Consider the following 14,090-nt stretch of genomic DNA (forward strand, 5'->3'; position numbering starts at 1 on the left):
AACAAGGTAACAACAACCAAATAATCAAGCTCACAACATTGGACTCACTACTATAGATTTATATTTCTGGTTCCAGTACAGACAGCCTGACTCCTGAATTGACTCTGATTCAAAATGGGAACGGCTTGGATAATGGTGGGGTGCTGTAGGAAATAATGTCAGTCTATGGCTTGGCCAGACAAAGTCCTACCCATCAAACAGGTGAATAAGCCATGTTCCTTTCTCTAAAGCGTTCTCATGAAGCTTCAGAGAGGGTGCAGAGGAGATTTACCAGGATGCTGACCAGCTTAGACAGCATGTCTTATGAGGAGAGGTTGAGTGAGCTACAGCTTTTCTCTTTGGAGTGAAAGAGGATGAGAGATGACATGATGGAGGTATACATGATTATAAGAGATGTAGATTAGGTGGATAGCTAGAGACTTTTTCCTTGGGTGAAAATGGCTAAAATGAGAGGGTTTTAAGGTGATTTAAGGTGATTTAAGGTGATTTAAGGGATTTAAGGTGATTGGAGGAAGGCATAGGAGGGATGCCTAATTCTGCTCCTATGTCGTACAGTCTTATTCCCTTAGCATGGCAAATTTGTACTCTCCTGCTCAACATGAGCGCATATCTGTGTGATCTTCAGGCAAGCTGAGTTAGCATGTTTGGTATGTGTCTTTTGAGTTCCAAATCTACAAAAGAAATGCTCACAGTTCAGTGCACAGAATGCCCGAATTTCCCAGTAAGTTCCAGTCCAACCTAAAGATGATTCCTGAAGAAGGGCTTCAGCCTGAAACGTTGACTATCTATTCAGTTCCACAGATGCTGCCTGACCTGTTGAGTTCCTCCAACATTTTGTATGTGTTGATGGGACTTCAGTTGGATTTTGTATCAAAAATCTGGTGCATCAAACAATACAGCACTTATCCACCCTGCATTGGAGAACAACCTGGATATGTTCTGTCAAGTCTTTGGAATGGGGCTTAAGACCAGAACCTTCAGAAACAGAGGCAAAAGTTCAGCTAATCAAGCATATCTAAATAACTGCAACAGCAATGCAGTGTCAATTCATAATGCATGACTGTTCTCCTTAAAGATCTAAAGCTAATTATCCAAGCTAACTCATAAGGAATGTTCTTACAAGAGGAGTCAAGCTATTTACCATAAAGTCCCTGAACTCCATGTTGTTTGGTTGCAGGATCTGCAAATTTCCACAAACGAATCAATCCATCACTTTGCCTCGGCAGCTGTGGGTCTAGGCCAGAAGCCAGACGTCCATCAGAGAAGGTGCGCAGGGCATCACTCCAAGAATGTGATGATCCGTAGATAGAACTTCCGTCGATCCAGGTGGTGACATGGTTTATCTGGAATGAAGGGATGACTGCCACATGTAAGGTAGCACACAAAAAATCTTACGTGTTCCATTTCTGTTGATAAAGTTGAGTCTTTCTTTAACTAATCTGTGCCTATCAATAAGGTACCCAGCTTGAAAGCAACATGCACCTCATTCCCTGATGTGTCTTGGCCTCATATACAGGATTCTACTGTCAACAATTATTATTTGTACAATGCAGACAGAAACTCAAGAGTTTCCAGGTACCTCTCACACTATGAAGTTATTGCTAAAATGAAATGTTAACTTTAAGCTGCAACAAGTGCAACACAGACAGAAAGGTCTCCTTGTGCCCTAACGAGATGACCTCCCCCACAGATCAGTGCTGGAAATAGATCACCCTGTCAACCATTCACTTGTTATTGGAGTGGGCTTGCTCCAACATCTTGAACTACAGAAGGAAATTAACTGGATGTGGGGATGCGATAGGAAATATCCATAATGTGGAAAACACTAATAATACAAGCTCTTTAAAATTGAAGGAACAAACAATCTGCTAGAGTGGGTAGAGCAGCATTTGTGGACGAGGTGAGTGTGAGGAATAGTCAATGTTTGTGTTGGATCCTTGCATCTGTAAAATTGAAACCCATTCATTTCTTGGTGACAGCCAGTACAATGGAGATATAATTTAATTTGGAGATACATCTCGGTCATTGGCCCTTTGACCCATTAAGCCACACCGGCCAATTACACCCATGTAACTAATTAAGCTACTAACATGTGGGAGGAAATTGGAACACCCAAAGGAACCTCACATGGTCACAGGGAGAATGTATAAACTCCTTACCAATAGGTTGCTAGCGCTCTAATAGTATATGCAAACGACTAGGTTACCATGCCACCCTATAAGGAAAATATTTTTATATGGAGAGAGTGACGATATGTAAGGGAGATGGGAATAGATTCTAATTTTGATAGATATTTGAGAGAAAATAATTTCCAAGAATAGAGGGAATTAGACTAACAATACAGGTGTACTGGGGGAAATGGGAGATAAATTCAATGGATCAAAGGGGATCAGTCTGAAACATTGACTGTTTTTTCATCTTCATAGATGCTGCCTAATCTGCTGAATTTTTCAGGCATTTTGTGTTTGTTGTTCATGTGTACTGTAGCGTTCTATAATTGTACATTGGGTATCTCAGTGCATTGACAGGACCTCCAACAGTGCCGCACATCTTCAACCTAAAGGGACAATGACTTCACTTATCTCCATTTGACATAGTTATTGCAAAATACTCATTTAATTGTGTTATTAAGCATTGTTGAATATTTTGACTCATTCTTCAGTTGAGGTAAAGAAGTTGCACTGAGGTCTCATGCAATGTTCAGAAACCTAGTAGTGAGGAATAATGACTGGAGTTAATATATCCATTGATTTTCACTTTTATATAAGAGATATGATTCCATCCTATGTGCTTCCCTGCAACCAAATGCATCCTTCATTCCATCTCAGTGAAGATCTGTGTTTCTAGCTTTAGATCTGTTTAATATTTTATTCAAAATGATTTATCTGTTGGACAGTTGCACCGAGCTCTGTCACGTGACACACCTGCACTCGGGGGTAGTTTGGACTTTGTCCTGACTTGGTTGTCCATCGAGAGCGCTGAAATGGAAGCTCCACCCTCCCTGTGCTATTGGGATCAAAAACTGGGTCTCCAGAAGGAACCTGAATGTTAAGAAATTCAGCAGGGCATCCATTTCCAACCGCTTCCAAAATTTCATCAAAGACGTGAAACCCTGAAAGGTTCAAACAAAGCAGAAAAATATTTATTATAAAACATTCAATAAAATATATTTTCATAGGCATATAGATGTAAGAAAAATGGACAGTTATGGGACTGTTCGTTTGTGGTATGATGTGAATGATCATAGTCTTTCTAATGACCGTGATTGATCCTGGCAAATTTTCCTACAGAAGTGGTTTGCCAATGCCTTCTTCTGGGCAATGTCTTTACAAGAAGGGTGACGCCAATCCCTTTCAGAGATTGTCTGCCTGGCATCAGTGGCTGTATAACCAGGACCTGTGATCTGCTCCAGGTGCTCATACGGCCATCCACCACCTGCTCCCATGGCTTCAAATCACCCTGATCAGGGGCTATGGGGTGAGGGGGGGTGCGAAGCAAGTGCCTTACCTTGCTTCACATGTTCAACCATGTTCTGTGTTCATTTTCTTTCAAATAAAGAATGGCAGACTTGTCAAGAATTAGAAGACTTAGGATGAAGGATGAAGGTAATACCAAATGTACTATCAGAAAATATGTTTTCACAGTGAGTGGTTATAAACCACAAACGGATACAATCATGGCATTCAAAAAGTGAACTGGATAAAGACTTCAATGGGTAATATTTGTGAGGCTATGGGCAGCTAGTCCAGAGATTTGGACTAGTTAGAGTCCACTTGCATAGAGGTGAAATGACTCTGTGCACTACAGGATAGAATTAGCTTGGTTGCAGTCTGTTGTACTATTTCCACTGAAGGTCAGTAGACTTAAGAGTATTTCTGGTGGAACCACAGACATGACTATGACTGCTGATACACAAATAAAGGAACTGATAAACTAAAATATATCATCTGAATCATCACTTCTTGTCCTGATGGTTTCATGTTTCAACAATAACTAGCACGACAGCTAACTTGCCTCACACTGCCAGAGAACTGGGTTCAATTCTCATTATGGTATTATGCATAACACCATGCGACCATAAGACAGAGGAATAGAGTTAGGATATTTGGCCCAATGAATCTGATCCACCATTCGATCGTGGCTGATTCAATTTCCCCCTTAACCCATTCTCCTGTTTTCTCCCCATAACCTTTGACGTCCTTACTAATTAAATATCGACAATCAGCATTTAAAATATATGCAGTGATGTTGCCTCCATAGCCATCTGTACAATGAGTTCAACTGATTCACCACCCTGGCTAAAGAAATCCTTCCTCATCTCTGTTCTCAAGGGACATTCTGAGCTTGTGCTCCCCAGTCATAGATTTTCCCACCAATGGAATCATCCTCTCCACATCCACTCTATCTAGTCCTTTCAATATTTGATGGGTTTCAGTGTGATTCCTGCTCCCCCCCCATCATTCTTCTAAACCAGCAAGTACAGGCCCAGAGACATCGAACATTTCTCATACAGTAACTTTTTGTCCTCATAAACCATTTCTGGAGCCTCTGCAATGTCAGCATATCCTTTGTTAGATATAGAATCCAAACCAGCTCACGATACTCCAAATGTGATTTGACCAATGCCTTACTAAGCCTCAGCTGTACATCCTTACATTTCTAGTCCTCAGATGTAAGAGAAATTTGGGTAAGTACATGGATGGGAGGGCAATGGAGGTTCAAGTGCAGGTCAATAGGACGAAGCAGAAAAAAGTTCAGTATGAACTAGATGAACTAGGGTTTGCGACCTGCACCAGACTGCTCTGGGAGAGGCTACACACAGCTTCTCTTGTCTGCTGTGCTCTTGAATGAGATTTTTGGCAGGTGTCCTGTTTGCAGCCACCTCTGTGCTTGCTACAGACTCTCAGTGAAGTCTCACTTTTAAAACTCGTCATCTTTGATTTCAAAGCCCTCACTCCTCCTTTCCACCATAACCCACTCCAGCTTGAATCTCACCGAGACATATGCATCCCGCGAATCCTACCCTCTTGTTTACATCCAGATTTAATCACTCCATCATTGTCCGCCACACCTGCAACTCTCACAGTGCCAAGCTTTAGAGTTCTTTACTTAACTTCTCTATTATCTCTTCATCCTTTATGAGAAACATAGAAAACCTACAGCACAATACAGGCCCTTCGGCCCACAAAGCTGTGCCGAGCATGTCCCTACCTTAGTGCTACCTAGGCTTTACTCATAGCCCTCTATTTTTCTAAGTTCCATGTAGCCATCCAGGAGTCTCTTAAAAGACCCTGTTGTTTCCACCTCCACCTCCACCGCCGCTGCCGGCAGCCCATTCCACACACTCACCACTCTCTGTGTAAAAAACTTATCCCTGACATCAAGTATAAAATAATACATTTGCAGAAAACTAGAATGGAATGCATGAAAATAGTAAAGCAAAGAGCAAAGCAATCTAAGAGAATATGGCAAAAAGACTTAAAGCAGCACACATAAGTCTAGTTGTTGAGAAAGCTTATGGGAAACCTGTTTTTCATCTGTTACATACTCGTGACACATGACAGTGGTGCCCTTGTCATGTGACTGGGGTTGAAGCTGTACTGGACTTGAGGTGATGGTCTTGTGATGGTGGAATGACGTCATTTTCCCGCCAGTAGAGATCATGTGATGGGTTTTTTACAGGTTATAAAAGGTAGACCCCACCCTGTGAGGAGGGGCAGTTCGTGGCTGGATTTGCCAAGTTGACTTCATGCCACTGCGTGTTTGAAGTGATGACGCAGTTTAGTTGAAGGATGAAGTTTTTATTTAATGCCTAAAGTTTAAAAGGTTAATGCCAACAGGTTCTTTATGATTCTGTTAGTTGGAGAATTAAAGGAGAGTGAAGATTCAAGGCTGGAAGTTAAAGATCGAGGAGAATCGCTTTCTACGGTGAAACGGGGGCGACCTTTGTTTGATCCTTATTTGGAAGGATTTCGTTGACTATCTTCGTGCTAATCCCTAGGTTTACCTAGAAAGGATTGAAGGTAGTGGAGAAGGAAAGGTCAGTGCCTTTAAGCCGTTCTGTTTCGTAAATTCTTCGTGGGAATTTCGACGTCGGGAATCGAAGCAAGCGACGTGAAAGAGAACTTAAATCGTCCTGTAAAGTCTCTCCTTTTAAATGGACTGTGAGCATATTGAACTTTTGGCAATATCACTTTAAGAACTGTTTTGGAATATCACTTCAAAGAACTGTTTTGGAATATCACTTTACGAACTGTTTGAACAGCCGCTCAGCAGCTGTTTCCGGTTACGGTAGTGTTTGTTTACTTTTGGGGGGTTTGTTTTCTGTGTTTAATAAACGTGTTGTTTTATTATAAGAAACCCTTGCCGAACTCATATATTTATTGTTGCCTGAATACGTAACACATCTAAAGTAGAATGCAGAAATGCAGGGAAATCATGATAGAGTTATTAAAAGCACTGTTAATGCAAAGCAGAAGGTCCAGCACCATCAGAAGCCTGAAGTCAACCACTACCAGTTTCAGGAACAGCTACTTCACTGTCACCAGCAAGCCCTTGAACAAACCTACACGATCTGAACATGTCCTCACCATGGAACACTCTCAGACTTGCACAAGGATCCCTAAAAACGTGTTTTTTGCTCTAATATTCTATTTTGTAGCTTTTTTCTCACTGTCTTGTAGAATGGATATTCCATGTACTGTCTGAGATGAAGCATCTGTGATATTACTGCAAGCAAGTTTTTCATTGTACCTGTAACTCTCCATACCTGTGCACATGACAATGAACTAGACTTAAACTTGCAACGGAATTCAAGAGGGAGCAGAAAACTTTTCTGAGTTTGTTGCCAAGGCTGGAAAGTAATTTTTTGGAACAATGAACATGGAAGGGAAACTATAAGAGGCACAGACAATATAAATACTAAGTACTTTATCTCCTCTTAGCAGATGTCAATAACTTGGGGGCAAAAGGTTATTTAGGAAAATATTCAGAAAAGTTAAGAAAAATAATGTATTAATTCTGGAAATAACAAGTGAAAAGAAAGCCACTCTTTTCGTTTATAGAAGAGCCCTTGTACAATTCACCTTTTACTCATGACCTTTAGTTCTAGAATAAGAGAGATACTATTAAGCTGGTAAGAGTGCCAAGCAGATGTATGATAATGTTGCCAGGAGTTATGGAGAAAGATCGGGTAGGTTGGGACTTTATTCATTGATGCACAGGTGACTTATAAGGGTATACAGTATAGATATGAGGGGCATAGATGGGTGACCACACTCAGTCTCTCCCCAAGGGTAAAGTAATCAATAACTAGAGGGCATAAGTTTAAAGTGAGAGGGGAAAGGTTGGAATGGTGCTCAAGAGCAGCACAGTAGCATAGTGGTTAGTTAGTACAATGCTTTACAGTGCTGGCAATCCAGATTCAATACCCATCGCTGTCTGTAAAGAGGTGAATTTCCTCCGGGAACTTCGGTTTCCTCCCGCAATCCAAAGACGTACCGGTTAGTAGGTTAATCGGTCATTGTAAATTGTCCCATAATTAGGCTAGGATTAAATCAGGGGATTGCTGGGTGGCTTGGCTCAAAGGGCCTGAAGGGCCGATTCTGCACTCTATCTCAATAAATAAACAAATAAAACTTCTTCACACAGAAGGCTGGGTATTTGGAACAAGCTGCTAGAGAAAGATACAATAACACCATTTGGACAGATACACAGGTTGGGAAATTTGAGAGGGATGAGGGATGCGAGCAAAATGCAGGCAACTGGGATTAGCTTAGATGGGCATCTTGGCTGGTATGCTTGAGTTGTGTCAGGGGTGCTCCTGTACTCCATGTCTGTATTGGATGATCTCGCACCATTGTTGCAACATCAAAAGCAAAAAATCTGAGGGACTACTCAAGCAGTGCAACACCAGGCACAGACTGCACCATCGCCTCAAGCTCTTATCACTGCTCATGTTGGCAGTTCTACATCTGGAAAAGATGATTGTGAAATCACGCCACCTACTCATGCCTTTCCAGTTTATATTGGCAAGGACACCAGGAAGAATGCTGCCCACTCCTTTACAAAATATTGCCTGTGATTTTGATGTCCACCTTTCTCCAATTACTTTAAAATTTTGCCAACTTGAATTTGCCATTTTCACCTTTTGGTTTTTGAACCAAATAGCAAAAGCTTAGCTTGTCTAAACTACAGCTTAGAAACACAACGATCGCATTGACCTCTTTGCACCAAAATGGTCAATTTTTTGTTGTAAAAAACGTGTACAATTTATAGTTAATTTATGTTTTTCATGTCAATGCTACTGCTCTGTGCCTGTGATAATTGTGAGAAAGCTTTTCATTTCACCTGTGCATACCTGTGCTTGAGCATATAATAATAAACTCGACCACTATTTGTAAAATATAGGATTATTTTTAGTTTAATGAATGATCTGCCTGAGGAACTTAGTGGCTCAGGCAGTATCTGTGGTAAGGGAAGGAATTGTTGATATTTCAGATCGAAACACTGCTTCGCTACTTTTGGTGTAGTTCATTTCGTCATCCACTACAAAGTCTTTTCAAGGTATGACAACTTTAAAGTAAAACTTCTCATGCAGTCTTGATGTAAAGCTTTGATCTCATACATCAATGATTCATTTCCCCCAGCTGATGCTGCTTGACCCATTGAGTTCCTCAGGCAAATTATTTGTTGCCTCAGATTTCAGCATCTGTAGTCTCTTGTGGCTCTGTTAGTTTATTTTATTTCCTTATCCACATTTCTCTTAAATGTTGAAATTGACTTTGGATCCATTACTTCCACTGGCAGCTCATTCACACTTGCACCATCTTCTGAGTGAAGAAATTCTTCCTCAGGTTTCCCTTAAGTATTCACCTTTCACCCTTAACCCATGACCTCTAGTTCTGGAAAGAGTGCAAAGAAGATTTATAACAATGTTGCCAGAACTCAGGTGCAAGTTATATTTGAGTTGTAATTGTAAGGTACTGGGTGACTTTATTTGGCAAAAAACAATCTGTGGTGAACTACATATACCTGTCTGGACACGCCCCCCCCCCCCCACTGACTGCTCCTGTGGCTCCTCCCACTGGCTGTGGCTCCACCCATAGACCCCAGTATAAAGGCAATTGGGGCCTGAGCCCTGCCTCTCAGTCTCCAGGATGTAGCATGGTGGTCAATTGCTGCTTGTTCTTTCTTCCAGTCAATAAAAACCTATATCTCGCCTCACGTCTCAGAGAGTTATTCATGGTGCATCAAAATCTGAATGAATGTTTGCAGATCTAAAGCATTCACAAAATTATAAGCTAACTTACCAAAGTAGACAAACAGGACAGTTCGGTTTTTGGAACATGGTATTCCCGACTTCCCTTGCATTGCCACATTGCTGATCATGCGAGCATTTGGTAATTCTGGTTCTCGGAAAACTTCGTAAACTCCATCAGCATAACGAGCTGGCAGCAGGCGAACAAAGGGGGTGTCTGAAAAGGAGAACAGTGACTCACTGGTTGCTTTTCAAATTCAAAAAACTTCTTAATGCTTCAATAAATACTATGCTAGTAATGAGAGGCTATAGTGGGTAAAGTTGATTCATCGAGACTCTGCCATAATCATAAGTACTCTGATTCCACCTTTCAAATTATGAAATGTTTTGAAAGCATAGATATAGAGATGTTTTTATATGTGGACAATACAAAAAACAGCTTCAGGCCTTAGCTTCATTTTCATGTCTCTTCCCCAACAATCACTGACTTCAGCCAGAAATGTATGGCAAACTACAGGGGAAAACTGGTCACAAGGATTTTTTAAGTAAGTTGACCTCTTCATTTTTAAGAGTTTTAAATGCTACAGAATATGAGGGGCATTTAAGTATCATTAAAAACAAACAACTTGAGACTTTTGGAGACAATAAAAAATCTTGAGCTAGGTGAGAAAACTACGGGCATGGCTTTGCTGCCTGTTAAAAATTCCCAGAAGTGAATTATTTATGGGGATTTTCTGCCTCTAGGCCAGTTTTGACCAATGAGAGCAGTCATATGAATCTACATTACACCTCCCTGGATTGTGAGAGGTCATTGGATGGTGGTTTCAACTCAACAAAGGAAGAGAACCTTCAGCTCATTGTACCTGCACAATTCTATTTCCTGTTGTCAAGGATACTTCCGATAGTACGCTACAAAATTCTTTGCCATTGACAAGATGATGTAAGATTTGTCAGTATTTGACACAGCATATGTCAGTTATAACATACCTAACTGTGATTCTAATTGTAGAAATAATTACAGGTAAAGAAGAAATCACTTACCTACTGTCCCTCTGCTGTGATGGGCAAGATTATTGTACCATCCATCATATCGCTGTACCTCCCAATTCAGAGCAGCATCTAAATCAAAGTAAATCGGTATGGTCAATACTGCGATTCTCTTCAATACTGTGAGTCTACATTACTGGCATAATAACCCAGAAGGAATGATTTAGCGATTCAGAGATACGCTCATTACACCTACTTGTGAATGTAAATATCTAATCAATCAATCTCGTGGCAGCAACTCAAACATAAACGCATACAGACATTGTCAAGAGGTTCAGTTGTTGTTCATCAGATTGGGGAAGAAACGTAATCTATGTGATTGACTGGAATGATTGTAAATGCCAGTTGGAATAGTTTCAGTATACCACAACTTTTTCCATGTCAAAGGTGGTGAGTATATGGAATGAGCTGTCAGAGGAAGTGGATAGGTACATCAAGGGGCAGGCTTGGAGGGATATGGGCAGAATGCAGGAAATTGGGAGTAGCTGGGTGGCACTGTGGTTGGCATCGACATGTTGGGCCAAAGGGCCTGTATCTTAATATCCTGGAGGAAGCTAACATCAACTCCATAGCCACAACTGTGACTCAACACCAATTGTGCTATGTTGGCTACATCATCCGTACGCCAGACTCCTGCCTCCCTGAATAACTCCTGTTCGGCCAACTCAAGGATGCAAAGCTCACTCCTGGAGGATAGAAAATGCAGTTTAAGGACAATATCAAGACCCAGTTGAGGAAGTGCCACATCAGCCTGAATGGATGGGAGAAATTACCACAGGATAGGGAAAGCTGGAGAAGGACTACACAGCTCAAAGAATACCTCCATTGTGCCACTGAGACTAAGCGGCTTCAACATAAGGAGAGACTGGGAAAGGCCTAACCAGTATCATCCACCACCACTTCAATGACCTACACCTGCCAACACTGCAATAGGACTTGTGGATCACGGAGCAACCTCTTCAGTCATCGCAAGACTCACAAGTGAACAGATCAACCACTAGGAGAAGAATCATACTTGACCATGAGCGATCACTGAGGATGATCATGGTTGCTGTATGATTACCTTCATAACAGCAATAATGAATGGACTTTACTTGTCTTGCCAGGAATGTCTATATTCCTGAATGCAGGAAAATCTGTGCAATAAAATAACAGTGTACTAGAAATATATATCATACTTATAAATAAAAAATGTAATCTAATAATTGCCAAAAATTGATCAAAATAATAGTTATACTATTTATTCATTTCTTGTGATTTAGGTGTCACTGGGACGGCCAGCAATTATTGCATATATTTAATTGCCTTCAACATCAAGAAGGGTTCCGCCTTCCTGAACTGTTGCAGTCCTACTGACGAAAGTGCTGCCCCAAGGCTGACAGAGGGCAGTTTCCAGTACTTTGACCCAATGATAATGAAGGGTTGGTGAAACATTACCAAATCACAATGGTGTGCTGCTGGGAAAGGAATCTGAAGCTGGTGGTCTTCCTGTGTGCCTGCTGTTATGTTCTTCTTGGTAGTAAATATCAGAGAATTGGCAGCTGCTGTCAGCATAGTCTGGGTGAGTAACTGCAGTCATTTCATGGATGATTCATTCTGGAGCCACTTTCTGCTGGTGATGCAGGGAGTGACTGTTTAGGAGTGGTGGAACAAAGCAGGTGGCTTTGACAGGATGAATATGACTTTATGAGAATTATTAGAGCTGTGCTCATCCAGGCATGCTCCAATGAGGATTCCATCACACTTCTGACTTCAGCATGTTCAAGAGGTGAGTCACCCAGCTCACTGAGTAGCTGTGGGCTACCCAGCCTCTGACTCCCTAATATGTGGGTTAACCAGTTGGGTTCCCAAAATCAAAATTAAATTTATTATCAAAGTTCATATATGTTACCATATACTACCTTAAGATTCATTTTCTTTCTGATATTTACATTAAAGTAATGGAATACAACAGATTTATGAAAAAATAAACATAGCAAAGACAAACAACCAATATGCAAAAGAAGACAATCATTCAAATAATCAAAAAAAGTAAATAAATATCTACTGAGAATGAGTTGTAGAGTCCTTAAAAGTGAGTCTTTGGATTATGAAGTCAGTTCACTGTAGAGGTAAGTGAAGTTATCCATGCTGATTTAGGAGCTTAATGGTGATAAGGTAATAACTGTTCCTGAACTTGGTGATTTGGAACCAAAGGCTCCTGTATCTTGATAGTAGCTGTGAGAAGACTGCATGACCTGGATGGTGAGGTCCTTGGTGATGGATGCTGCTTTCTTGTGGCAGCGCTCCTTGTAAACGTGCTCAATGATATGGAAGGCTTTCCCTGTGATAGACAGGGCTGCACCCACCAGTTTTACATTCATGGACATTGGTGTTTCCATAACAGGTCGTGATGCAACCAGTCAAGATACTCTCCACTGTACATCTAGAGAAGTTTGCCAGAGTTTTAGATGACATTCCAAGCTACAAAAGCTTCTAAGAAAATAAAGACACTGCCCTTCCTTCTTTGTGATGACACTTATGTGCTGGTCCCAGGATAGATCCTCTGAAATGTTAACACAAGGAATTCTAAGTTATTGACCCTCTCCACCTGCAGTCCCCTAATGAGAACCTCCAGCTTCTTCTTCCTGTAGGGAATAACCAGCTCTTTTGGTTTTGGCTTTGGTCGGTAATGATCCACAGGATGTTCATGACAAGGGAGCTGGATGGTGATAATGCCATTGAATGACAAGTGTAGATAGTTACTCTCCTTTGTTAAATGTGTACATTTCCTGGCACTTTCATGGCATGGATGTTATGTATTGCATAACAGCTCATTCCTAAAGCTTATCTAGATCTTACTGCTTATTGGCAAGAGCTGTGGTATCTGCCTTGAAGTTGCAAACTAAACTAAATGTTGTGCAATTATCAGCAAACATCCTCATTTCTGTGGTTATGATGCAAACACCATCAATAAAGCAACTGAAACTGATTGGGTGCAGACACAGCTGCAGTGACGTTCTGGATAGGGATGATCAGAAGTCAATGGAATCCAATAGTGGAGGAGCATTTTACCAGTGTTTTCTTGAAAGTATCCGGACTGGTTGTATCATGGTCTGGTACAGGAATTCAAATGGACAGGAATGTAAGAAGCTGCATAGAGTAGTGGACCCAGCCCAATACATCATGGGCACATCCCTCCACACCACTGGTAATATCTACACGAGGAACTGTTTCAAACAGGCAACATCCATCATTAAAGATCATCACCATCTGGGTCAGACCATCTTCTCATAACTACCATTGGACAGGAGCTCCAGAAGTCTGAAGTCCCACACCACCAGGTACTAGAACAGCTACTTCCCTTCAACCATTCAGTTTCTGAACCAGGCAGCACAACCTGAATCACTACCTTTGTGTAGCAACTTGGATCACTTTGAACTAAAATAGAAGTCAATTATTTTAATTCTAATTGTCATTTCTTGTGCAAATAGTGTAGAATTTATGTTTAATCTGTTGTTTTACTGCTGTTTATATGATACCATGTGCCTGTGATGCTGCTGAAAGTAAGCTTTTCATTGCACATGTACTTGTGAAGATGACAATAATCTCAGCTTTTTTCCCTTAAGTGATGAAAGTTAGGTTCTATAAACATTAACCAGTTTAGAATACCAAATCACTGTTATACAATGGGTCTTATAGTCTACTCCAATGTACTTAAATGCTAATTTCAGTATACCTGGAGAGTGAAGAGTGAAAAAAGAAATAGCATTAACAATGAAAGAAGCTTGTCATCGATATTGGA

General features: G+C 40.9%; 1 protein-coding gene across 1 annotated transcript in view; it reads right to left on the minus strand.

Annotated features, from left to right (window-relative positions):
* Positions 1-14,090, minus strand: part of LOC132378896 (dual oxidase 2-like) — a 148,390-nt gene that overhangs the window by 113,152 nt on the left and 21,148 nt on the right. Inside the window, exons 3-6 of the mRNA XM_059946187.1 lie at positions 10,301-10,378; positions 9,312-9,476; positions 2,925-3,112; positions 1,142-1,343 (exon numbers count right to left, since the gene is read on the minus strand). Coding sequence (XP_059802170.1) covers positions 1,142-1,343; positions 2,925-3,112; positions 9,312-9,476; positions 10,301-10,378 — 633 coding nt within the window. The remainder of the gene's footprint in view (positions 1-1,141; positions 1,344-2,924; positions 3,113-9,311; positions 9,477-10,300; positions 10,379-14,090) is intronic.

This window comes from Hypanus sabinus, chromosome 21 (assembly GCF_030144855.1).
Source record: "Hypanus sabinus isolate sHypSab1 chromosome 21, sHypSab1.hap1, whole genome shotgun sequence".
Taxonomy (NCBI): domain Eukaryota; kingdom Metazoa; phylum Chordata; class Chondrichthyes; order Myliobatiformes; family Dasyatidae; genus Hypanus; species Hypanus sabinus.